Raw genomic sequence first — 27,827 nt, forward strand, 5'->3', positions numbered from 1 at the left:
CAAGATATGACAAAATAACACTCTGGATTATCAAGGGCTCATGAGGGAGGGGTGAGCGGGGAGAGAGGGGAAAAAAAGGAGAGGACCTGATGCAAAGGGCTTAAGTGGAGAGCAAATGCTTTGAAAATGATTAGGGAAAAGAATGTACAGATGTGCTTTATACAATTGATGTATGTATATGTATGGATTGTGATAAGAGTAGTATGAGCCCCTAATAAAATGTAAAAAAACCCCAAAACAACGGAGGTGCTGTCAGCCATCCAAAAAAAAAAAAAACCCATACAGAACTATATGACTGGAACTCACCTACAGGATTACTCCAAATAGTGGAACAAATTTTCAGGTAGAAGTAAAATGAACATCAATAAAACAATATTTTTACTTTACATGCTTCTTGGGCTCAATACTGCATCATTAAATATTTGTCAGGTAGAAGATGCTCCTTTTAGCTCATTTGAGGAAAGGGAAAAACATGCTAGCGCTAGTTTGTTAATTGGAGAAAGAGGTAGAGGAGAATGCCTACTTAATGCACTTAAGAGTTCCTTTCCCTTTGAGCCTCGACTCAAGTACTCCCTCAACACAAGAACACTTTGTCCTAATAATACGACATTCTGTGATGCTCACCTTCCCTACACGATCACTGAAGACAAAGTGGGTGCATAAGCAAATGGGGTAAAGAAACTGATGGCGCCCGGCTATCAAAAGAGAGCATCTGGAGTTTTAAAGGATTGAAGATAAACAAGCGGCCAGCTGGCTCAGAAGCAACAAAGCCCCCATGGAAGAAGCCTGTGTGATCAAGAGGTGTCGATAGGATCAGGTATCAGACATCTAAGACCCAGAACAAAATCATACCCAAGGTGAATTGGGCGGTGGGGGGTGGGGTGGTGGTTGGGTGTGGAATAGAGACCTAAAGCCCATCTGTAGACTATTGGACATCCCCTCACATAAGGGTCACAAGAAAGAGATGAGCCAGTAAGGGTGCAGTATAGCACCAATGAAACACACATCTTTCCTCCAATTCCTTAATGCCTCCTTCCCCCAACTATCATGACCCCAATTCTACCTTATGAATAAGGTTAGACCAGAACACGCACACTGCTACAGAGAAGAGCCCGCAACACAGGGAATCCAGGATATATACACCCCTCAGGGCCAACAAGGAGAATAGAGATACCAGGAGGATAAGGGGAAGGTTGGGAGAGGGGGAATTGATCACAAGGATCAACATAACTGCCTCTCAGGGGGACGAAAAACAGCAAAGGGGTCAAGGGTGATGGAGAATGATTTCAGATATAAAAATAATCTATAACATCAGTGGTTCATGAGGGAGGGGGGAAATGAGCTGATATAAAGGGCTCAAGTAGAAAGAAAATGCTTTGAAAATGATGATGGCAACAAATGTACAAATGTGCTTGACACAATGGACGAATGTATGGATTGTGATGAGATGTACGAGCCCCCAATAAAAGTATTTAATTAAAAAAATGTTTCATTTCTTAGAGCCGTGTTCATAAATCTAGTCTCATTGATATAATCAATTTAGTTTCTTAATCACTCCAATTTCATTCCACAAATAATGAGAATATGAAACTCAGGACTATTCTTTTGTCATTTTATTGGGGACTTGTACAACTCTTATCACAATGCATACATACATGCATACATCATGTGAAGCACATTTGTATATTTGTTGCCCTCCTCATTCCCAAAACATTTTGCTTTCTACTTGAGCCCTTGGTATCAGCTCATTTTTCCCCTCCCTCCCTGCAATGCCCCCTCCACGAACCCTTGAATTTATAAATTATTATTATTTTGTCATATCTTACACTGTCTGATGTCTCCCTTCATCCACTTTTCTGATGTCCATCCCCCAGGGAGGGGATTATATGTAGATCCTTGTAATTGGTTCCCCCCTTCTACCCCACCTTCCCTCCACCCTCCCAGTATCCACACTGTCACCACTGGTCCTGAAGGGATCATCTGTCCTGGATACCCTGTGTTTCCAGTTCCTATCGGTACCAGTGTACATCCTCTAGAGTGGTGAGGAGGAAACACTTAAGAACTAGATGAAAGTTGTATGTTTCAATGTTGCTACACTGCATCCTGACTGGCTCATCTCCTCCCTGTGACCCTTTTAGGACTATTCTTGTACCCAAAATGTACACAGTGAACACAACAACTGTCCTAATCCAGGAGAAATTCAGACTATCGACATCCAAAGAAGTTCTAAGTCATGTATTTGTACTACCACAAATTTAACCGTATTAAGTACTATTCCCTAAAACAATCAAAAGGTGCTACAATGCCTATATGGTAAAGTGACTTTTTTTTTAGGTAGTAGTAGGGACATCACAGAGTCCTTGTGTAGTGCAAATGATAAATGTGCTCAGCTGTTAACTGACACACTGTAAATTCAAGTCGCTCCAGAAATGCCTTGTAAGAAAGGCTTAGCAACCTACTTCTGAGAAATCTTCGGGACCATCTCATCTAAAATCGTCGACTCTTTCCCCTTCAATAAGACATCATGATGGATTAATGCCTAATCGGTCCACACTCACACATAACTGTGGTTTCATACATTTGGTATTTTTTAATTTTTAAGGATGCTGTGATCCAACTAGGCCGTCTGAGGCCTTAACTCAGTCAAGTAACTTGTAGCTGGACTTATATTGAACATTCCTTAATCCACATAAATCTAATGTTTGTTATTTAATTAATGCTTGAAAGACATAAAAAATTAACCCTAATTTTTCAGTGCATACGCACACACAAGTAAAAGTACAAGATTTTTAATCACAAGCCTCCTTACCCCCTATTACTTAATATGTAAATATATCTTGCCAAACCCCAAAAACAAGACTTTCAATAAATACATTGCATTAAGTAAAAGTTATGTATCTTTTCAGTATTTTTATTTAAATAAATCTAATTTCTCTCTAAGAGCGAGGTCCTTAGATTTGAATTTAATGTAGCTTAATAAAAGCAAGGCACCGAAAATGCCTCGATGAGTCTTGACTCCATAACCATAAAGGTTTGGTCCCAGCCTTTTCATTAGTTTGTAGTAAACTTATACATGCAAGTATCTGCGTCCCAGTGAAAATGCCCTTAAATTCCAGTAGATTAAAAGGAGTTGGTATCAAGCACGCTCGTGTAGCTCATAACACCTTGCTTGGCCACACCCTCGCGATACAGCAGTAACAGAAATTAAGCAATAAACGTAAGTTTGACTTAGTTGTATTACATAGTTGGTCGACTTCGTGCCAGCCACCGCGGTCATATGAATGACTCAAACTAATAAATATCGGCATAAAGCGTGATTAGGATTACTTAGAAATAAAATAAAAGCTATTCTATGCTGCTAAAGTGATTTTATCATCTCAATTCACGATAGCTAAGAAACAAGGGATTAGATACCCCACTATGCTTATCCATAAACCTAGATAATCAGTAACAAGACAATCCGCCAGAGAACTACTGCAAACACTATGGAGCGCAATGCTATCCTGACTGCAGATGGTCTCCATGAGTTGGAATCGCAGCTGGTTTTTGTAGGAATATCATAGAATGCGCTTTCCAACTCCCAGTTAAAAGGATTGGAAGTTAGCTCAATAAACACTACCGTATATGCTCGAAAATAAGCCGACCCGAGTATAAGTCGAGGTACCTAATTATTACCTGGGAAACCAGAAAAACTGACTCAAGTATAATCCTAGGTTGGGAAATGTAGGACGTGAATTAACACAGAGACCAGAGGGGAGAGATGGAGCGCAGCCACAGACACATCCTTACCAGTTCAGCTGCCACCATAAGTGAATCACTATGGGTGCTTCTGTGAATTGGCGCCGTCCACGTCATAGGATGGCTCTGATTGGTTAGATGTGAGTAAACAGACATTCAAAGCCCTGCACTGTTAGCAGGACTTTGAAAGAACAGTGGAGAAACGGCGATCACCCGTGAGATGTTACACCTCGCTGGGGTACCACTGACCCGTTTATAAGCCGAACCCTATACACAAGTATATACGGTAAGTCTTAGAGCTCGATGAAATTTTACACTTACTTTACCAAATCGTTGGTTTCTTGTTCACTGTCTTGTGTTGTTTCCAGGGAAAAGCTATCTGAGAGCTCAGTGGAATTGGAATCTTGTCCTTCAGTTGGAGGCATCTGAACGTCAATGGAGCCACTGAAAATCTCCTCCCCTTTGATCCCTTCCTCAGGCCGGTCACTGAGAGTTGGTAAGTCTTTCTCAGTTTTGTCACGGTCATCTTTTAAAGAAGACTGTTTGGTTTCACCAAGAGATGGTTTTCCTGAGATATTGAATAAGTTACCAAGAAACTGGAAAAAGCTTTCTTTGGGCTGTCTGTCGCCTTCTGCTATTTTGGCATCGGAAGCGGTGCTGGAAAGATCGCTTGGCTTTTTGGAATCTTCCTGCCTTGGAGGCGTGAATGGCTTCTCAGCATGGCTCTTTCTGTCTTCACTCTGGATCTGTGAAAACAAATGAGAGCATAGTAAGCATCAGCATTCCAAACATGAAAGACAAAGTTATCGGAACTACTGGACGCCAACTGGATTACAGATTCTGAGTCAAGAAAACATGTTGCATTTATATAATGGTTTAAGTTTTGTTTAAAAATCACTAACCTTAGAATGAGCTTTGGTATATAATCGCAAGGGGGAAAAACTACAACCCAAATTTTATTAACTCAAAAAAAAATGGGTGTAAGGAAAATCTATAAAATAGCTCATTGTGAAGCTACACCAAAGATGTCAAAGAACCGTGGAACTGCAGATCTCTAGCCACAACCGTGGTTCTCGGCCCCCAGTACCCAGACTGGCACCTTGGTGGCATAGTGGCTATGTGTTGGGCCGCTAACTGCAAGGTCAGAAGTTTGAAATCCCTAGTCGCTCTGTGGAAGAAATACAGGCTTTCTACGCCTGTAAAGAGTAGCAGTCTCAGAAACTCACAGAGGCAATTCTGCCCTGTTTATACAGTTACAAAGCCACCATCCCCTCCATGGCAGAGAATTTGGTTTGGCTTTTGAAAGTGGTGCTGGCAGCAATGGTGGTTCAGTGGTAGAATCCTTCCAGAGAAGAGGTCCAGATTCCATTCCTGGCCAATGTGTTACATGCACAACATCCATCCATGTCACGGGAAGCTTGTATATTGCTGAGACTGACAGGACTGAGCAGGGCTTCTAGGCAAAGAGGTACTATGGAAGAAATGCCTGCTGGACTACTTCTGAAATCAGTGAATAAAACTGTAGGCAGCATTTCATTCAGTTATGCATGAGGTCACCAGCCTTGGGGATCCCGTCACAGATAAAACGCAGACCTGTGTATGTACTGTGCCCCTTTGGGAATGCCACAATCTTTCTAAATGGTAAGAATTTTCACTCCCCCTGTATAAATGAATCAGCCCCCTCTAAAGAATGCATACTTGACAGGTTAGAAACTTTTGGAATCTTCTAGATATCAAAATGTTATATCACTTAATGTACTGAATACACTGTTTAGTTGCCACCAAACTGGCCTATACTCACAGCAAACTTTAATGGCAACCAAAGGAACCACTGCTTGCTCAATCCTATGCCATCTCTGCGATGCTTGATATGGTTGAGGCCATTGTTGAGTCGTTGAATCACTTCATCTCAGTCCCTCCACCACCTGTGGTGTCCTTTAAGAAATACATCCTTCCTGAGCACACAGTCAAAGGAGGCAAGAGGACGTACTCGCCAGCCTCCGTTCTAAGGAGCATTGTGGTTCTATTTTTCCAAAGCTGACTTGTTCATTGTTCTGGACTTCGATATATAGTTAGTATTTAAATTGTTCTACTGGAGAAAAGAACACCCTCCTTTTTTTTCGGAAGTAGGAAATAATATTAAAGTAAATTTTAACTACTTTATGTATAATATCTGCCCTAGTGTGCTCTGGCAATTCACATTTAACAAGATCCATGGGATGAGTTTTCTATCCAACAATTACATTACGTTAAGATGCCACACAATGGAGAATCCTAAGTTGAATCTCCTCGGTGTCTGTCTCTTAAAGAGCTTACAGTTTACTAAGGACTTCTTAAATGCTTATATACTTGATGTAGGTTAAAGCAAGTGCTTTTGATTCTTTTAAAGTCATTAGCTGGCCTGCCTCAATTACAGGATGCTACTAATGGATGGAGTTTCCTCTGATGAAGAAAGCTTTATTAGAAAGTTCAGCTTTATCATTTTACTAGGAAATATCCAACTTCCAGCCCACATGAAATAAAGATGAATTTAATCAGCCTTCTAAACCAAGTGGGCAAGATGATTCAAATTCAGTTCAACTCTGTAAACACTGACTGATAGCCTATGACAAGCTCTACACTGTACACCAGAGATACTTTACGAATAAGACTGATGGCTTCTATTCCCTTGAGTCATGTACAATCTACCGAATCGCACCATCAGCAAAACTTTAACAAAGCAATATAGTACATGTGGCCAAGGGAGCAGCACAGCACAGGGGAGAACCTAGGGCAAGCGTGACCAGCCCAGACTGGGTAGAGACGGCGGCAGAGGAGATAACTCAAGGGACGCCTCCTAAAGAAACCACACTTGGAACTGAGACCTAAAAAGCGACCTTGAGTTTCCCAGGCACACATCTGCGCTGTGTGTGTGTGTGTGTGTGTGTGTGTGTGTGTGTGTAATATGACTATCCTGTTAAGGTACAATAAGAAAAACAAAGAGGTAAGTTTGGAGAGGTAAGTCAAGGGACAGATTATAGCAAGCCGTGGTGTTTATGTATATGTAAATTCATTTCTTATGATTAGAAAGCTCGCAGCATTTCCAAACACGGTAGCTTTATGCGAAAGCACCTACATATAGCTCTGCATTTCAGCAGGAAGCCACCCCTCTAGGCACGGGCACCCTGAAGAGAATGAGGGAAGACAGTAACGAGGTGCTTCCAAATCTAGGGGTAAAGCCCATTGAGAGGCCTTCTAGAAAAACACAAAGACCTAATGCCCTTGTTCATGCAAACCCAGAGTGGCACCAGGTAGCCTTGCAAATGTTAAATGCTTCCTGAGATGCGTTTCACGGACTCATAGATGAGCAATTATGCTGCAGTGGAACACTTCGTATGGCCCTTTCAGCCACAGTCCTGGTAACTTCCAACAAACTACCAGGTGGGGCAAAAAAGAAAGACAAACCTGAACCCACTGCTATCGAGTACATTCCAACCCATAGCGACTCTAAGAAAGACTAGACTTGCCCCTCTGAGTTTCCAAGACATTTAATCTTTATGTGAGCAGCGAGCCTCATTCTTCCCATGTGGGAGGTTCAAACACACTACTGGCCTTGCAATTGGCAGCTTACTGCATAACTCAGTACTTTGCAAATGTGAGGTGTCTGTGGTCATCAAAGTGGCTGGAGAGTCTGCTAGTTCTGTGAATAAGGGCATGGCCCCCTTGTGGAGGTGGGACCATGCAAATCAGTACCGGTATATGGAACTCTCTCATGGGGATTGATCTGTTTTGCCATCCCTCTAAGCTTAAAATGAACCATACCAGGAAGCAGGAAGGGGAAATTTCACTACCATCAAAGAAGAAGAGCCAAGAGCGGGACATGGCTTTTGGACCCAAGATTCCTGCTCAGAATCTCTTCAATACAGGAGACAGGAAGCCGCGACTCACAGACAGCAAGAGACGATGACAAACAGCAAAGATGTAGAGGCAGCAAATCCAAAAGAGCAGCAGGAGACAGAGCAGTAGGCTGCCTGGTCTACGAGGAGAGAAAACTATCTGCCTTTGAGCAGGAAGGAGACCTGCTGGCCTAGTGAGTCATCTCCAAGTACTAGGTAGAGCTGGGTTTGCCAACCCATTGGGCTACAGCTGAGTGACTGTGGGCCAAGTCTCATTGGTGGGGTGGGGTGCCTCTGGGCACTTAACCCGCACTGCTAAAGAAGATTTATAACATTTTCCCCAGTAAGGCAGAAGCCAAGGGGCCATGGAGGGTGAGAGAAAAGGCCACTTGCAGGCTCAGTGGAGAAGAGGTTGTCCTGATCACACAACTAACTCCTGAAAACTTTCAGATTCTGAGCCGTACGCTGTTACTTCTCCAGTGAGTAATAGAATTGTAAACATTATCTGTGAGGTCAGCATGACTATTGCTATGAATTGGTGAGCCCAGCAGAAGAAGCCGAGCATGCCATGAGAGGCAAGGTTGGGGTCAGAAATGATGAGCAGGAGGAGGTCACATCTGAACAGGTGTGGGTGGCTGATGCTAGTGTCTTCATTCTCCCCTCTTGTGAAGTTCGGGCAGATGCTGCCCCCGCGCCATTTGTACACCAGTAATGCAAACGGGTGTGCTCTCAGTGGAGACCAACTTGAGTTTCTGTATTAAACAGCAAGCTGGCATTCCACCTCACGCTTCCTGTACTCTGTAAAGCTTGAGGCAAATGTACCAACTTGCCCTGCCTTTTGAACAGGCTTGTTCACATACTTGTCAAAGGAATGTACATCCAAGAGTATCTGGCAGTATCTGTCAGATGTCATGCTCACTAGGCCTTAACGGAGGAGAGCTGACGTGTGAGTCAGAAAAAGATCAGGCACAACCACCTTAGGGCACTGAAGGTTCCTGTGATAAAGTTGTAAAGAAGGCAAGAGCTTTATAATGAGAAGGCCAACTGTTCACTTCGTTCCACATTTTAGTCCAAGTTCAAAATGGTTCACAGGAGCATTCCACTATGACTAAAGGGAGTTAGCATGCGAAAAGATGTGTAGACCCCATTAACCCAGCACATTAATTTCAGGTCAATAATCACAGCTTGTTTCCCACCTTTGGCTTTAAGCGCAACATAGTGTTTTTAGACTCATGTGTTAACACTTTTCTATAGAACGTGTCTGTCTCTGCATTAGGAACACTATCCGCTGCCAGGAGTTGCTGTCTCCGCCTTCACTGCCTTCAACTGCAACCCAGCCACACTCGTTTCGACCGCCTCAGTGCAACCTCCAGCTCACTCTCGGAGCCCGTGCTAAGTCAGCTGCGCCCTTTCCTCACATACACAGCATAATGACTTCTGAGCAGGCCAGCGGACAATATGCCAGTTGGGATGTTTAAAATGTTCATGGACAGGAAAGATATTTGCACATCTCTTCTCCTTTACCCACACCATTTATTTTTGTTGTAATTATCAGCTGCATTTCTCCCCAGGTCAAAATGACCTACAAAACGACATCAATTTCTTATTCCTACTCTGCTCATCCTGGGTTGCTAGTTACAGAAGACAAACGAGCAAATGAATAAACATAAGCTATTTATTAAGATATCACAGAAATATTCTTAGCATGCTTTTGTAATTATGAGTTGCCACTGGCTTGTCCCTGCTCATGGAGATGAGTGTTACGGTAGAACAAGACTTCTGTCACCCACAGGAATTTTACACTAACTTCTGAGAGTAGATCGTCAAGCTCTCCTTCCTAGTCCATGTTGGTCTGGAAGCGTCACTGAAATCTGGTTAAACATCAAGGCAGCACACGAGTCTCTACTGACAAACGGTGCTGGCTGTACATGAGGTACATCTTTGGGGACTTGGAACTGGGTGTCCCAGGTGGACAAGGCTTCTACTGCTGACTGATGAATGTTTCCTAACTGCTTTAGCAACTTAGGGAGATGACCATTTTATAAAAAATGGAAAAGTCGGTGATCAAAGACATTCATTTTTTAACAGCATCATTAAGGATCTAAATAATTTTTATCAAAAGTAGTAATTATTTCAGTGTCTCAAACATTATTCTATTACTTGACTTTTAGTTTCAAAGCATAACAGATGGATTTCCAAAGGAAGGTATAGCGTGCTAAATTAATAAAAAGCATCATATATTCTTAAAGGCTTGAAGATAAACAAGCGGCCATCTAGCTGAGACGCATCAGAGCCCACATGGAAGAAGCACACCAGCCTGTCTGACCACAAGGTATCGAAGGGACCAGTTATCAGACATCAAAGAACTAAAAATCATGTCAGTGGTGCCCACCTTGATGATACGATCAATGAAGACAAACGTGTGCATAGGCAAATGTGGTGAAGAAAACTGATGGTGCCTGGCTACCAAAAGATATAGTATCTGGGGTCTTGGAGGCTCGAAGATAAACAAGTGGCCATCTAGTTCAGAAGCAACAAAGCTCACATGGAAGAAACACACCAGCCTGTGTGACCACGAGCTGTCAAAGGAACCAGATATCAAGCATCAAGGAACAAAAAATCGTATCATTGTAAATATGTGAGTGCAGAGTGGAGACTCAAAACCCATCGGCAGCCAACTGGACACCCCCGTACTGAAGGGTTGTGGGGAAAGATGAGCCAGTCAGGGTGCAGGGTAGCAACAATGAAACATATCTAACTTTCCTCTAGTTCTTAAATGCTTCCTCCCTCCACTATCATGATCCCAATTCTACCTTACAAATCTGGCTAAACCAGAGGATATACATTGGTACAGATAGCAAGTGGAAACACAGGGAATCCAGGGCAGATGACTCTTCCAGGACCAGTGGTGAGAGTGGGGATGCCTGGAGGGTAGAGGGAATGTGGGGTAGAAAGGGGGAACTGACTGCAAAATCTACATATAGCTGCCTCCCTGTGGGGTAGAAAGCAGAGAAGAGGGTAGAGGGAGATGTCAGGCAGTGTAACATATGACAAAATAATAATAATTTATGAATGATGAAGGGTTCATGAGGTAGGGGGAGTGGGGAGGGAGGGGGGAAATGAGCAGCAGATATTAAGGGTTCAAGTGGAAGGCAAATGTTTTGAGAATGATGATGGCAACAAATATACATATGTACTTGACACAATGGATAGTGATAAGAATTGTACGAGCCCCCAACAAAATGATTTTTAAATAAACAAATAGATAAATAAATAAATGAAGTATATATTTTAAGAATTTTCTATCATCCTTTTAAAGTACCACTTGATCTCAATTTTCAGCTTTTTAATTCCTCCACAATTTTTATATCTTAAACTTACCAAAGACTTTTTCAATTTCCTTAAATGTTTCAGTTGCTTATTTATTAATGTTGCCTACATAATTCAATGAGAAATGTGTATAAGTAATTAAACTGCCCTCAAAAAATAAGTTAAATTTATGAAACAAAAATAAGCAAAGTTTAAAAAGATAGAAGTCAAAAAAGTGAAATATTTGATTGCAAATATAAGCAACAACATAAAAGTATACACATATTAGCAATTTCATTTTATTACAAAAATTTTTAATGATCATTTTATTAGGGGCTCTTACAACTCTTATAACAATCCATACATCAATTGTATCAAGCATAGTTATACATATGTTGCCATCATTCTTTTCTAAACAGTTACTTTCTATTGAGCCCTTGGTATCAGCTCCTCTTTTTTCCCCTCCTCCCCCCTCCAACCTCGTGACTCCTTGATAGGTTATAAATTATTACTATTGTTTTTATATACCACACCACCCATTGTCTCCCATCCCCCATGGTTTCTATTGTTCTCCCTGGAGGGAGTGTGTGTGGTTGTATGTCGACTCTTATAATTGGATCCCCCTTCCCCCTCTCCTTCCCATCCACCTCCAATCTTCTGGTATCGTTATTCCTATTCCTGCTCCTGGATCTTATCTCTTATCTATACCGGTGTGCATGCTCTGGTCTAATCCGAAGTAAGAGGCATCACTGGGATCATGATAGTGGGGGTGAGGAAGCCTCAAGGAACCAGAGGAATATTGTGTGTTTCATTGATGCTTTCCTGCGCCCTGGTTGACTCATCCCTTCCCTGTGACCCCCTCGGAGGGTCACATTGATGCTCCATCGTCTACAGATGGGCTTTGGGTATCTGCTCTTACCCCCCTGTTCTCAACCGTCTGTTTTTGTTTGTTTGTTAAGGGTCTTCTGAGGCCTGTTCCCTGGTCCCAATGACATCTCATGATGGTGTACAGGCTGGTGTGCTTCTTCCATGTGGGCTTGTTGTTTCTCTGCTGAATGGCTGCTTGTTTCACTTCAAGCTTTTAAGACCCCAGATGCTATATCTTTTAATAGCCGGGCACCATATACCTTCTTCACCGCATTTGCTTATGCATCCATTTTGTCTTCAGTGGTTGTACCGGGAGGGTAGGTATCACAGAATGACAGCTTGTTAGAAGAAAGTGTTCTTGTATTGAAGGAGGACAGCAATTTCATTTTAATCAAAGCACCTACATTTGCCCTCAGCTGAGACAACAATGAAGTTCTGCCTGCCCCAGACAATTACACCTTATCCTAGAGGGTCACTATAAGTCAGAATTGACTCAGTAAGAGTCTCATCAGCCAGCTAACAGAATTATCTATCATTGTTCAAACAATGAGTAGAAAGGAAGCACTAACGAAACATTTCCAGCTGCTCTAAAAAATGTTGATGGGCAATAAATGATGGCTAGTGGTGTGGGCACATGTAACTCATAATTTTTCCATCATAATAAATATGCTGTATAATACAGTCCCCTGAGGCAAATTCACCCATGTCTATGTACTCTGTTTGGTATGTGCTCAACATTGTGCTAGGTCCACAGTGTGTAAGCCTCACCTGTTGTCTTCCAGGAGCTTACGGCCTAGCAACACTAATGATTGTATCTCTTTGCCAGCAGGATAGTGGCACATACACAATGGACCACGTGACTAACTTGACTGAGGAGGGTGAGAAATCACTACAGTGAGAAGCTAGCATCTGAGTCCCATCCTGAAGGATGACTGGAAGTGTCACATTCTCCAGACAAGGGAGAGACATGCACAATGTCTGAACTATGTTCCCTAGAGCAGAGCTGCGGCTAAAGAACCAATATTGGGACACAGACCATCACGAATGAGGCTGATAACATGAACAACTCCACAGGAAAATGAGGGAATCACCGAGTTACAAATGACCAAGCTTCTAAATTACACAGCTATTTTATTAGCTAAGGCAAAATTGAAGATGAGAAGTAGGAGAGGAAATGAACGTTAGGACCTGGAGCCTAATCTGTGAGGTGAAGGATTGGTGGAGGATGAGCCTGGAAGGTAGAGAAGAGCCACATCCAACTCCGCGCCCCTCCCTTTGCATGAAGAACTCTTAGTAGGGCACGCGCTAGTGTTTCCGCTTCCTCCTCTTGCATACTGCACCGTCTACCTGGTGTTAACAGCCCTCCTATGGACCAAAACTGTTCTTTCTAGAGTCACCAGTGAGATGGCCTCGAGCCATCTGATTACAAACGTTTTGCCATTTGAGAAAAATAGAGCAATATATTTGTAAATGGCAACATACATGGGAGTGATGAAAGAATGTGTAAAGAACTGTTTTCTTCATAAATTCCTATCACTGGCGTAGATTTTGGTGGTTTGAATAGTGGGCCCAATTTTTCCCGTCATTTATAAGTAGTAAGCAATAATTAAATGTTCACATGTAAAAGCACCCCCATATAAATGGGATTTCCATTGGATCTACAGGTTCCTTCCCATTAGGTGTGTTCATAGAAGAAAATTTGAAAAACAAAACAAAACCAACCCACCAAATCCCCATGTATGTGAGTTTAATTGTGTTACCACATAATTTTCTGCTTTGTAGATGAAGACATTTCCCCTTCATTGATCATGACACAATTTCTGAACTTCGTATGTATTTCTTTCAGATGTTTGTATTAACCAAGCAATCCAAGAAAAAAAGGTTTATAAACACATGAACATTTAGAATTCACACTGTCCATTTAAATATTATCTCATTTGGCAACACTAAACTACAATGAAGACTGAGAAAATATTACTACGGTCATGTTCAGAGAGGTTCCATTGCATGACAAGAGTTAAATTTCTAGTATAGCCACAAGAACCAAACCTCAGTCCACCCCCAAGGCTTACCCAGGGCTCTTTCTATTACAAGAAACTTCCATTATACTTGATCGTTAAAGAATAGAAATATTAAAAGATGGCAGTGTCCGAAGCATCCCATTCCCATCTAACTCTTCTATTCCTTTTAATGTTTCATTTTCATATTTGTAAGTCAGATGAAAAATGCAACCTACTTCCCATATTTCCCAATTGGTTTATTTTCCATCTCAAAAATAGAAATGTATCTAGAAAAAAGAAGGGGCAGGAAAATCGAATTGAACATGGATAAGTCAAAAATATTGCTACTAGGGTTACAGTTCATTTATCAGTGTATTCCAAATAAACATGATTTAAAAACATGTCTCTCCAATCAAAGGATGGCTATGGACAAGTTTTCTCTGTATTACATCTGTCTTAGTCTTATAAGAGTGTGAGGAGAGGTGAATTACTTGAGATGATTTTTTTAGTCAGAGTCTTTGACCAGCCAGGACTACATGGGCTTGGGCAAGCATGAGGTGCTATGGCCCACCAGGGGATGGGACAGCTTGATGTAAATAAGGCCAAAGGTGCCCATGTGGAGTGAGATCAGGAAAATAGTATAAGGAACTCTAAGGGGGGAATTGGCCAGACTAGTCTTCCTGCTAGATTTAAAATAAGCCATTTCAGAAGCTAAAGCGCGAGTTGGAATGGTAAGAGCCAGGAGCTGAGTATCTCCTTTGGATCCCAAGATCACTGTGTGTGCTGAGTCTCTTGATCCAAAAGACTGAGAGTTGTGACACCAGAGCAAAAGTAGCAACGTAACAGAGAAGCCGTGGCTACAGAGGCAACAGAACCAAGAGCACCAAGACAAGAGTGGAGGCTTTCCCAGTCCACAGACTGAGAGGGGTACTTTCTTCTCCAGGCAAGACGGGCTTGCAAAGCGGGATGCCTACCTAGCATTTGTCTGGGAAGCTGGAAGCATAAGCAGATGGCAGGGAAGCGGTGGCAAATGAAGCACAGACTAGTGCAAAAAGACAAAGTGGTAGGCTTCCGGACTCCAGAGTGGGAAAGCTGGCTCCTCTGGACAGGACAGTTCTTGGGAAGTACAGTACCTCGAAGGGATTTGTCTTCTCGAATTAACAGTGCTATAGCTGAGCACCCTTGGTCTGAGGTATACTGGTAGAGTGTCATTTTGGGATTCCACTGGCAGAGTTAAAGAGTTTTAGAACACTAAATAAATAGAGCACAGGCCAAGCAGCTATGTGGCTGAGAGGGCAGACACAGAGAAGCATGCTTGGCATCATAGCTGACAGACTGTTCTGATTGAGGAACTGTATCCTGAGCGTTTCTGAACCTGAATTGTAATCTTCTAACTTTCCCAATAACCTCCACAATCTCAATAGTGTCCATGAATTCTGAGCAGCCATTGCAACAGATTATCAACCCCCAAAGAGAAGGAGAAATTGCTCTGGGAGAAAGAGGTCAGAATTAGGAAGATTGGAGGGTAGAAGTATGTCTGACCATTGTCTTAAAGAATTGGTCTGGTGCTAATATTGTGTTTGCTTCTCCTTTCCCTGTGAAGGCAGAGGCGATTAGAGGGTTTTAAAAGGTAATGAAAAGGTCCAATCAAAACAATGGTTTCCGAGGGGTTCTGTGGGCCAGTTCAATTCAAGACAGAGAGGTTAGCTCAGAGGTATGATGACTCTGTTGGGGACTCCTTAGGAGTCATCTTGTAGATTTCTCCAAGGAAACAGAATGATTGTAAGCCTTATTATTGAGAAGTTGGGTTTTAAAAAAATCATTTTATTGGGGGCTCATACAGCTCTTATCACAACCCATACTTTCATACATTTTGTCCAGCACATTTGCAGTCATCATCATTCTCAAAATATTTGCTTTCTACTTGAGCCCTTGGAGAAGATTTTTAAAAACTGAATTGGTGGGGAAAAACCAGGAAAAGTTGTTCTAAGAGATTTTTTCCTTTCATCAGGTAAATCACGTTTTAACTCATTCTTTGAGGATAAAAAGAATTTTCCCTATAAGAATTTCACTGAGACCTTACCCTGTCCATCCTATAGCCCACCCTGCTGCTTCCCCTTTCACACTTGTTTTTGTTCCCCAAGCTCAAAGACCAATAAAAGAAAGACAATTCTAGGCCTTCAAAAATGCCCAAACTGCTGTTTTGACATGGTATAAGCTGAAGAGTGCAGGAAATGGAAACACCACCATCACAAGTATATAGATCTAGATGGAAGCTATGTAAAAAACAATAGCTTTATATTTTGGTGTTTGTTTGGCAAAGAGTTCTATGAAAGCCTCATCGTTCTCCCACAGAGTGGCTGGCGGGTCCGATTGTACACTATGGTGGCATGCATGTTGCTGAGATGCTGAAAGCTAAGCAACCGGTACTTTAAATAGCATCAGGGTCACCCACAGTGAACAGGTTTCAGCCGGAATTGAAGAAACAGCAGCAAACATCCAGTACTACTTGGAACATGAATGAAGTATGAATCTAGGAAAACTGCAAGTCATCAAAAATGAAAGGGAGTGCATAAAGATTGATATTCTATACCTTTAATAGAAAAAATACATTAATTAAACAAAACTCGCTCATATAGATTCCAAATCATGGCAACCATACAAGGCAGGGTAGAACAGCCCCCTGTAGATTTCTGAGATGGTAACTCTTCATGGACATAGAAAGCCTCCTCATTCTCCCACAGAGTGACTGGTCGGTTCTAACTGCCGACCTTATAGTTAGCAGTCCAATGTGTGACCCAGTATGCCACCAAGGCTGCTGTCTGACATAATAGTGAACTCTTGGGTATTAGCCATTTTGAGTGAGAAAATAATATGGCTTACCTAAACTGAAAAACTCAAAAGGAAGGGTGTCCATTTGAGTTAGTTTATTGTGCCAACCTGGCCGATAAACACATGTGGGGTTAATTGAAGGGAGTAGGGATTAATGGCTCAGTGAGCCTTGCCTTTCTAGTTCTCGAGTCTCTTGCTTTCTGATGGTCAGACTAGGGTAAGGCTGCCTTGGCTAGTTCCTTGCTTTAGCTGGTGGGACTCATTTCCTGCAGGAACTCCCTGAGAAGCCACATGGACCTGCCCCGATGCAGCCCTGGGTGCTGGAGCAGCCATGTGGAGAACTCTGCCAGCACTGAGATGCTTACACATTCACTGATTCAGCTTTCCTCCTGCAGTTGGCTTCATAGTGTGTGTTTTGTGAGATGGAGGAGGACTTCATGGATTGGTGTTGGACATATGGGTTAATGTTGAACTTGGGTTGGGCAGCACTGGGTTGGGATGTTTTCTTGATGTTCACTTAAGCTTTATATAAAACTCTGTCTTACACATGAGTTTCTGTGGATTTGTTTCTCTAAAGTACCCAGACTAACAAACCATTCATTGCCAGAAAAAAAATTATCAGAGTTCAAGAAATAAGAAAATGTTTTGAAATGGATTGTAGTAGCAATTGTACAATACTGCTTGACGTGCCTAAACTACAGAATAGTATGACATCTGTAAGAGATCCCAATAACATGGTTTTAGAAGTGGGGGGGGGGGAGTACAAGAAATAGCTGGGATGGCCAAATAAAGGATTTTCTAAGATACTAAAAATAAAAATCAAGATCTGTCTTAAAGTACAAAGCTACTGTGGAAGTTACATAATATCCTGTCAACTTGAGTGAAGGGGTGGAATCTAGCCTGTCAATCAGCTCATAGCCAAAGATGCCTCTATGTGGGCATGGCCTTCTCCTGAGGATTTTGGGAACTCCTGTCTTCCTTCCCTGGAGGCAGGACACATACTCTCTGCTTCACCATTCTGTGGGCAAGCCAGATAGAGCTATGCTAATAACAGCCAGAGCCTTGGAGTTGAAGGAGCCTCATGGAGACTCACACCAGTGCTGAAATGCATCCACCACCACTGGATCCACAAGACTTTTCACCCACTGGCCTATGATCTTCCTGCATCATTGCATGTGTTTCCCGAGTCTGAGGAGGAAATTTATAGACTGGTATCGGACACACGATCTGACTATGGACTGGGCTGGGATGTTTTCTTAATATACAATTACTCTTTGATATAAAATTCTCTCTTACACATATGAGTGTCTCTGGATTTGTTTCTCTAGTCAGCCTGAACTAAACACAGCTATCTATTAAAGGATAATACTTGTATGCCTAGGAAGTCCAGTTATTCAAATTTATACACCAACCATTAAACTAATGATGAAATTGAAGAAATCTACCAAATCGCTCCATCAGAAATTTATCGAATATGTACTTAAGATGCACTGATATTTATTTGTGACTGGAATGAGAAAGTTGGACACAGAGAGAGGGACAGAAGTTAGAAAACATAGCCTTGGTGACAAAGCTGGAAGTCACATGACAGGATTTTGCAAGCCCAAAGGCTTCTTCATTACAAATACCTCTTTACAACAACGGATCTTGCCAGATGGAATACATAGCAATCAAATTGACTCCATCTTTAGGAAGAGAGGGGGAGTCCTGGTGGCTTAATAGCTACCCTTTGGGCTGCTAGCCAAAAGGTGAGCAGTTCAAAACCTCCCACTGCTCTGAGAGAGACAGAAAAAGCTTTCTACTCCCATATAAAGCCCATTGGGCCAGCTCTACCCTGTTCTATAAGGTCTCTATGGGTCAGAACTGACTCAATGGCAAGGAGTTTTTGTTTTTTCAAGAATATATGAAGGAGAAAGTCAATACTGTCAGTCAAATTAAGGCCCAAGGGTTGGCTGTGAAACAACTCATCAAATGCTCACACATTAATTCAGGAAGAAGTTGAAGGGAATTAAAATAGTCCAAGAGAGTCCAAATATGACTTTGAGTATATCTACCTGGATTTTGCGACGACCTCAAAAATAGATTTAGCTCACTAAACCCTACTGACAAGAGACCTACCAAGTTCAAAATGCCCTACATGAAGAAAGCAAAAGGTCATTAAGAGTCAGGAAAGAAAAAAATATCAAAGTGATGTCAGAAAAGACTCTAAAGTTGCTTCTGATGCAGAGAATACCTAAAGCAAATGGAAGAAATGATGAAGTAAAAGAACGGATAGAAAATTCTAAGGGAAGCCCATGAAAACAAAGTAAAATGTTATAATGAAATGTGTAAAAACCTAAAGTTAAAAATCCAAAAAGGGAAGAACATCCTGAGCTGATCATGAGCTGAAAGAACTGGAGAAATAAAAATTCAAGCCTTGATTGAAATATTGATGGATGATAAGAGGAGAAATACCGAATGACGCAGGAAGGAAGCAGCAAAAGAAGATGCAAAAATGCACAGCCACTGTAGCAAGAACCAGTTGGCATTGGACCATTTCAAGACTTAGCACATGATCAGGACCCGATGGTACTGAAGGAAGAAGCCCAAGTTGCACCAAAGGAGTAGTTAAAAACTACTCATCAGGAACACATCAGGATTGGAGAAAGGCTTATGAACACCTTGCAATATGCAAATGACACAACTGTGCTTGCTGAAAGCAAAAGCCAGGAGGATCTGAACACATTTGTTGATGAAGATCAAGGGTTGCAGTCTTCAGTATGGTTTGCAACTCAGTGTAAAGAAAACTAAAATCCTCAAAACCAGACCAACAGACAACATCACGACTAGCTGAGAAAAGACTGAAGCTGTCAAGGATTTCAAGTTGCTTGGATCCAGTCAATGCTCCCAGAAGTAACAGTCAAGAAATCAAAGGCCATAGTGCAGTGGATCAATCGCTGCACAAGAGCCCTTTGAAGAGTTGAAGTGCAAGGACGTCACTTTGAAGACTCGAGTGTGCCTGACCAAGGAAGAATTGATTCATTTAGATAATGATGTTGGTGTTGGTGCCATGAATTGCCAGAAGAACAAACAAATCTATCTTAGAGAAAGTGCAGCCAGAAGACTACTTAGAAGCAAGGATGGTGAGACTTCATCTCAGGTATCTGGACATGTTTCCATGTGACCCGTCCCTCGAAAAAGATATAATGCTTGGTAAAGGGTCAGGGTCCATCAAGGCAATGAACTGGCACAGTGGCTGCAACACTCAGCTCAAACATAACAATTGGGAGGATGGTTCGACACCAAGCAGCGCATAGTATTAATAGGATTCATGGCCAAGTCTTTGAGCATTTTAAAACAATATGATTTTGTGGTAATTTTTTCCTTACCCCTTTAAACTTACCATGGAGTGGCAATTCTACCTACAAACAAGACCTGAAAGGCCAGCTGAAAGACCAGCGGACAGTTTCCCAATTCTAAGCAACCTAAATCTGCATATTAAATCCACCCACAAAAACTCATGGAAATGGCAACAGATATACAAATGTGCTTGACACATGGATGGATGTATGGATTGTGATAAGAGTTGTATGAGCCCCAATAAAATGATTTTTAAAAATTAAGATAAAAAGAAAGCAGAAAAAAACATGAAAATGCAGATAATATGGCCCTCCTCCTCAGGTTCTGAGTCATAGGAACCCAGTGCTGCCGCTATTGAATTAATTTTGAGTCCCAGTGAGTCTATCAGTGATAGAGTAGAGGCGCTTCTTAGGGTTTCCGGTGGCATAATGCATTGGAACTGTGGTGCTGGAGAAGAATATTGAAAGTACCATGGACTACTCGAAGGGCAAACCAATCTGTGTTGGAAGACCTAAGAGCAGGATGCTCCTTAGAGGGCAAGGATGGCAAGACTTCGCCTTACAGATGTAGGACATAGTGCTAGGAAAAGCAGTCCTGGGAAAAGGACGTATTTGGAAAGGAAGTGAAGAAAAGAAAGGTCCTCAACAAGATGGACTGACTCCGTGGCTGCATCAACGGGCTCGGGCAAAGGGCCAAGGTGAGCATGCCACAGGACACGACAGGGTTTCATTCTGTTGTGCAAAGAGTTGCTATGAATGAGCCGACTCCACGACACCTGACAGCCACAATGGCACAAATCTCCACAGGAGCAGACAGTTCACATTTCTCTCAAGGATTCAATTACTGGTCTTGCGCATAGCGGCCCAGCATGTTACTCACAGTGCCACCTGAGCTCCTGGGTTGGGAACCAATGGTGTGGATTTTAGCAAATATCTTGGGCAACGCCTCCTGATATTTCAAGAATCACACTTGAGAAAACACTAAGTTCGACTACACTGGGCTCCTCAGTGGCCTCTTGGTTAGCAGCACAATTGAAGGTAACTTAACATTTCACATGATCCTTAGCCACTCACTGGCATGTGAGTCTAGTGCCGAGAAAGCTAACACCAGGTCAGTTCATCCTTCAGGATGTTTGCTTCCAGAGAGTACTTACAAAAGAGCAGAGGGAGTAAAGAATGCCAAAGGCTACCGTGAGAGCAACAAAGACCAGGCGCGGACTGCTCAGCGATTTGCAAACGTGCCAGGAACACGCCTACGTCAGGAATTTTGCATTTACTCTTCTCTCTGCTCAGAATGTTCTTCCCCCAGACAGACATATGACTCACTATCTTTCACCTCCTTCAGACCTTTCCTGAAATGTCAACTCTTCATTGAAACTTTTCCCAGCCACTATTTTAATAGTTACCCCCTCCACTCAGAAGCCGCCTCGCTCACTGGTTTTGTCGTTAGGTGCTGTCGAGATGATTCCAACTCAAAGCCACCAGATGCAGAAAAGATGCAAACACTACCCAGTCCTGTGGCATCCTTAAAATCCTTCCTGGATTTCAGGCTTTGGTGGCAGACACCATCATCTTCCTCTTTTACACTGACCTTATACTTCGCCAGGCGGATATCATCCCCTGGGAAATAGTTTTCCCCATATTTCCAAAACATGTGAGAGGAGGGCTTGCTCGCCTCCCTTCTAAGGAGCATTCTGGCCGTACTTATTCCAAGATAAATGTGCTCGCTTTTCTGACAGGCCATGCTACTTGTGATCGGGCTCACCAACACATACTTTACATACACCCATTCTTCTTCACTCTTCCTTATCCACTGGCTAACTTTCACATGTGTATGAGGTGATTGACAAGATCATGGCTGGGGTCAGGTGCCCCGAAGCTCTGAAATGACATCTTTGCTTTGAGTAGTTTAAAGAAACCTTTCCAAGACTGGCCGTGGCAATCCATCTTTTGACTTCTTGATTGCTGCTTTCACGGTTGTGACTGTGGATCTAATAACATGAAATCCTTGACAACTTCTCTATTTTCTCTATCAACATGTTGCGGATTGATCCAGTTGTGAGAATTTTTGTTTTATGTTGAGGTACAATGTAGACTTAGGCTCTTCCTCACTAAGTGCATTACGTTTTCTTTGATTCTCTCTCCTCTCTCTCTCTCTCTCTCTCTCTCTCTCTCTCTCTCTCTCTCTCTCTCTCACACACACACACACACACACACACACACACACACCTTCCTTACAAAATAAATTAGACAAGGTCAGTATGGTTTATTCATGACATATCTTGACAAGATTTACGGTACATCTTGAAATATGCCAGGCCAACAGTACATAAGCCAGTATTGGTTAGATTAATAAAGAAAGAAATGAAGACTAGGGAAAAAGTCTGGAATTGTGGAATAAATAGTTGTGAACAGTTCAGACATCTGAGAGGAGAGCCTAGCATTCAAGGTGCCAGAGGTAGTTCGCTGATCAGGAATTAAGCACACGCTATAAACAGAAGGGGACCCTTTCAAGTAGAAAGTAGAAACAAGCAAAGACTTAATACAACAGTTTACGTTCCAACAGAGAAGTGGCTTGTTGTTATGTTGTGCACCAGCTGTCCACCTGATAGAGCAGCGGTTCTCAACCTGTGGGTCGCGACCCCTTTGGGGGCCGAATGACCCCTCCACAGGGGCCGCCTGATTCACAACCGTAGCAAAATTACAGTGATGAAGTAGCATTGAAAATAATGTTATGGTTGGGGGGGTCACCACAACATGAGGACTATATTCAAGGGTCGCGGCATGAGGAAGGTTGGGAAGCACTGTGCTAGCGAATGGGGAGAAAGGAAGCATCTGCTATATAAAGGAGAAGGAAAGGCAGAGGTGAAAACACAGCCCAGGGGAAAGCGCTATCCTCAGAGAGAAAGCAGGCAGGCAGGCAGGCAGGCAGGCAGTTATATCCCGAGAGTCTTTCAATAGGGAAGATGATGCGTAAGGTAGCGCTGACCACCGTGAAGGGGAACGATGACCACGGGAAGGAGGGAGGCACAAGTAAAGCTAGGATTCAGGACCCCAAATGGAGAAGCCTTGGAAGAGTATTTCTGGGGAATGCAACCCCAAATCAACAATAGGCTGAAACTAGGCACCCCATGTAGCAGCAAGAGATCATGTAAACTTTAAAGGATGCGTTCCCTCAAAGACTAAGTAGGCACGATTCTAGCTGCTTGGGTGCCCAAAGCCCTGCCTTCAGAGTCCACGTTCTGTTGATGACAAAACCCTTTGGCCGTTCTAATGCACTTTCTGCTACCATCTCTCCAAATAGCCTGGAGCGAGTGGCAGGTGCTGTGGCCACACGGTGGCCGGTACCAGGAGCAGAGCAAGCTCTGAGTGATAGGTGACTGGGCGACTTTTCCTCAGCGTCCCTAGTTCTTGACTTGGCCATTCTTTCCTCACAGGCACTTTCTTCATTGTGTGTGGTTTAAAACTAACCCTGTAAAACACTCTTGATCCCCTACAGCAGGCGTCCTCAAACTACGGCCCGTGGGCCACATGCAGCCCCGAGGACATTTATCCGGCCAGCAGAGTGTTTTTGTCCGGTTTTATTTACTTCAAAATAAGATATGTGCAGTGTGCATAGAAATTTGTTGATAGTTTGTTGTTGTTGTTTTTAAACTATAGCCCAGCCCTCCAACTGATCTGAGGAACAGTAAACTGGCCCCTGTTTAAAAAGTTTGAGGACCCCTGCCCTAGTGCCTCAATACCATCAACTCAAATGACCTCCATTCCCACTCCACTTGCTCCTTTGGCTAACCCTTGTCATCAGACATAAGCACCTCCTATTTCAATCCTAATCTCAGACATTCCCTAGTGTGCACACCCTCTTGTCTTTCCAGCTCTTACCTCACTGCCCCAGATGGACCCAACACACCTGCTCCCCGGCCCCATCACACCATCTGTCCTCTGACTCCTGCACTCTATCCCTTTCAATCACCACCAATTTCCACATTTTCCTTCAAGCTGCCAGCTGTGGCCAACAACGCTTCCCCTCTCCCAGCAAAACTCCTATTTTATCTTTGCCACAAAAGCAAATGAGTCTTTCTTTACATATCCACAATTCAGAGATGCAGGCTGCCAACAATTCACATTTACAAGTTCGATAAAAGTCATTCTAGCCTCCTCCCATTTTCCACAACAGCTATTTCAAACCTTTTTCATATCCCCTAAGAAACCTCCTCTGATCCCATTCCCCCCCTCAGCAGAAAGCCTTACCTTCCATTTAAGAGACACCTCCCAAGTCCTGACTCCATCGATCCCCTACTCACCCTGAAGTATCAGCAACCTTCCCCATGCACCATTACAAAGACAGGAGGAAGGACTTCTCCTCCCAGGGCCAATTTCCCCACCAGAATCCCTGGTATCCCCTGGGGTCTTTCTTTCTTAGTTTTCTGTGTCTCCAGGATGTCACCTGAAATCACTTCCTGAAAACAATTCTTCTTTGGCTTCTGTAACATCATCCTTGGGTTCCTTTGTTTCTCTCTGAATATTCTCCCCAACTTGTAAAAGCTCAGCTTCTTGTGATCATTGCTTGTAGATCCTGTTTCTCCGGCTTTCAATCTCAAACTTCTTTACCTTCATTCGAGTACCCCCGCACCCCCACCAAAAATGCCCAAACAGAAAAAAGCTCCACTGGGCGGAGCTTACATAGTATGCATTTTTCTTGCTAGGCAACTTGCTCTGAGTTAATGTACCCAGCGGTTCTCTCTGGTCCCAGTGAAATTTTTCGTAAAAGCAATTTCACTGTAACCTAATTTTTTTGTGATGGTCAATTTAAGAGAACAGCATGTGGCTATGAAATTTGGTTTCCTGCTTGGGAAAAAGTGACACAGAAACCCTTGTGATGTTGAACACAGCTTACAAGGACAGCGCTATGGGAAAAAACTCAAGTGTACAAATGATATTTTGGATTCAAAAAAGGTGCAATGTCGAATGATGACAAATCTCGTGAATTTCTGTCAACTTCCAAATGTCGATTTGTAATGCCTCTGGAGTTCGTTCCACCGGGTCAACGTGTTCATCAAGCTATTTAGAGGTTCTGAAAAGATTGCATAACTGTGAGACAAAAAAAGCCTGATTTGTGACAGATTGGGGACTGGTTTGCCACCATGACAATGCACCTGCTCACACAGCCATATCAGTGCAATAGTTTTTGGCAAAAAGACACGTCTCTCTTGCCCCACACAACACCTTACTCACCTCACCTTGCTCCACGCAACTATTTTTTGTTGCCAAGAATGCAAGGGCATGAATTTGATGACATAGAAGAGGTAAAGGGGAAAAAAGGGAGGGGCTGTCAGCCATACAGATGAGTTTGAAAAATATTTCCAAGAATAGAATCGTAGATATGACTAATGTATTCAGTGTAATGGAAAGGACACTGAAGGTCATAAGGTTTTGTAAAAAAATAAAAATAAAAAATTTAAATACATACCTTTTGAAAAAAGATTCCAGGCTGTCTGGGGTACCCCCTCATATTCTTCTTGTAAGAACTCACTTCCAAGAGATGCATTAACCTTGATGATTCCCCCGATCTGTATTACTGGCCCAGACACCTAAGCTATGGTCCTGTCCACCCACCCACTTACTACTACCCAGAAAATCATCGACATCTAGATGCTTTACTTGGTTTATCCAAAACAACTTGATTATTGTGTGCCTCGTTTCTTCCTTTTCAGTAAGCTTTAAATTTCCCATCTGTTGTTAAAAGGCCCAGCAAAACATCAAGACACCATGACCTCTGTAATACTGCTCTGTAAGGTTGCCAACAGTGACCTAGCCGGTTTTCTTGTTTCCACTCCTCTTGTTTTCCAGTCTGCTGTGCAAACAAAACGCAGAGCCATCCTCTCAGAGTTCAAATCTGGTCACCTTGCGAGTCCCCTAATGGCTGTGGATTGCTCTCAGGATAACATCCCAACTGTTTGGCATAGCATTCAGGATCTTGGTGGGTCCACCTTTGTGCCCTCCACCAACCTCAGCTCTTTCCAATGGCATTCACGTTGTATACATGAATATTTTAAATGCATATACATCACCATATGCATTGCCATCCATTTATTGTCCCCTCTCCCGGACTCTCTCAATACTATGGGTATTTACACAGTGCTGTTCCCACTGCTGAGAAAATTATTACTCCCCTACTTTGCCTGGAAAATTCCCACTGCACCTCGAGCTTTTCAGAAGGGATATTGAGCATGTGTTCCTCCATTGTACCTCTCCCATCCCATACTTCCTCACCTCGGGGTTGAAAGACAAAACATTGCCACAGTTTTCATAGTGAATAAGCAGCACTATTACCCAAATTATTAACAGCAGCTTAAGGCTGGCATGCACACAAAAACCAGTTTCTTAATGGAGAAGTCGACTTAGTATTACATGATGATAGCTGGTTGTCAAATATTATTGAGCAAATTTCCAATTGTGGAAATTCCCTCAAATGTAACAGCTTGTTCTGTTTATTCTTACTGCTCGAGTTGTCTATAGTTTAAGTGATGCCAAAGTACGAATCAAAATCAACTCTTCATTTGCCTTGCTCATAATGAAATCTAGTTTATAGTGAGTTGTCTGGATTAATTCCACAGTGGCTACTAAGATCTATTTGCATCATCAATAGTTTTCAATAAATACGATTCTACAGCTAATAGGAACTATCTAAGCTTACTGCTGAAGACATTTGCTTGAAAGTTGACAGCAGCTTTTTAGTCACAGAATGATTTTCCCATCATTAAATGAGAACAGGAAGGAGAGGTGAGCCCTGCCTAAACCGACTGTGGCTTAACACACAACAAAGTGATTCACAACTTTGGTGTCCCGGGACCCTGCAGTGTTGTGATCAGTTGGTTATTGATTTAGTAATTTCCAAACCTCACAGGGAGAGTGGCTGACTGTCAAGTTCCAGGCAACTGATCCCCCACCACCAACAACGGGAGGGCTTTATGTTAAGCCTGTTTATATGAGTATGATAGTAATTGTAAAAACCCTTCCTGAGTTTGGGAAAATATCTTGAAAACCTCACAATGCCATATAACTGGTACGGTCTGCATTGCCGAGAAAAAAAACAACATAGAAAGCATTTTTATTAAAGCAATAATATCCTTATAAAATTAGCTCACTAAAAAAAACAGTTATAAAATAAAATTAGCTCAGTAATGAATTGTTCCCCTAACCAAGAAAAAAAGTCAATGCATTTAAACTTGACTATCATTTCACCTCTGGCTGAGAATGAGGGGAGCCGAGTCAATACGGGAAGAAGATCTACACAAAATCAAAAATATTAGCACACACATACATTCAATACATTCTTCTTGCTAACCGTACCGCCGCTCTCAATATAGGAATCCCATAAAACAAACCCATTATCGTTGGTTCTGACTCAGAACGTTCCTATGAGATTGAATAGAACGTCTCATTGGGTTTGCAAGACGGCTACAAACTGGGCTGCTGCTGGGTTTGAACTGTCCAACTTTCCATTAGCAGCCAAGTGTTTAACCACTGTGCCACCAGGGCTCCTCGATACAGGCATAAGGACGAATTTTCTTCAGTGACATTAGAGTGTTAAAGACTCTTTGATTTTCTTTAACATGTGAACTACTGAACAATGGCAGAAAGGAAAAGAAGTTTCTGTTCAGAAATCAATTTATTTACGTTAAGATTAACAATAAGATCTAGGAATCCTAAATAAGCGATACGAATATGCACTCATCAATATTCTGCGATTTCCCAGATGCCTACAAACATCGCAAGTATTCATCAAGCACTGCTATGGCGATGGTGTCAGAAACGTTATGAAGGCGTCTCATGAGTCATGGGCGCCTCTTCTAAAATGAAGGCAG

General features: G+C 42.5%; 1 protein-coding gene across 1 annotated transcript in view; it reads right to left on the bottom strand.

Moving 5' to 3' along the window:
* Window positions 1–27,827, bottom strand: part of CRYBG3 (crystallin beta-gamma domain containing 3) — a 149,437-nt gene that overhangs the window by 95,438 nt on the left and 26,172 nt on the right. Inside the window, exon 3 of the mRNA XM_075542432.1 lies at window positions 4,060–4,484. Coding sequence (XP_075398547.1) covers window positions 4,060–4,484 — 425 coding nt within the window. The remainder of the gene's footprint in view (window positions 1–4,059; window positions 4,485–27,827) is intronic.

Source organism: Tenrec ecaudatus, chromosome 2 (assembly GCF_050624435.1).
Source record: "Tenrec ecaudatus isolate mTenEca1 chromosome 2, mTenEca1.hap1, whole genome shotgun sequence".
In the NCBI taxonomy this organism is placed as follows: domain Eukaryota; kingdom Metazoa; phylum Chordata; class Mammalia; order Afrosoricida; family Tenrecidae; genus Tenrec; species Tenrec ecaudatus.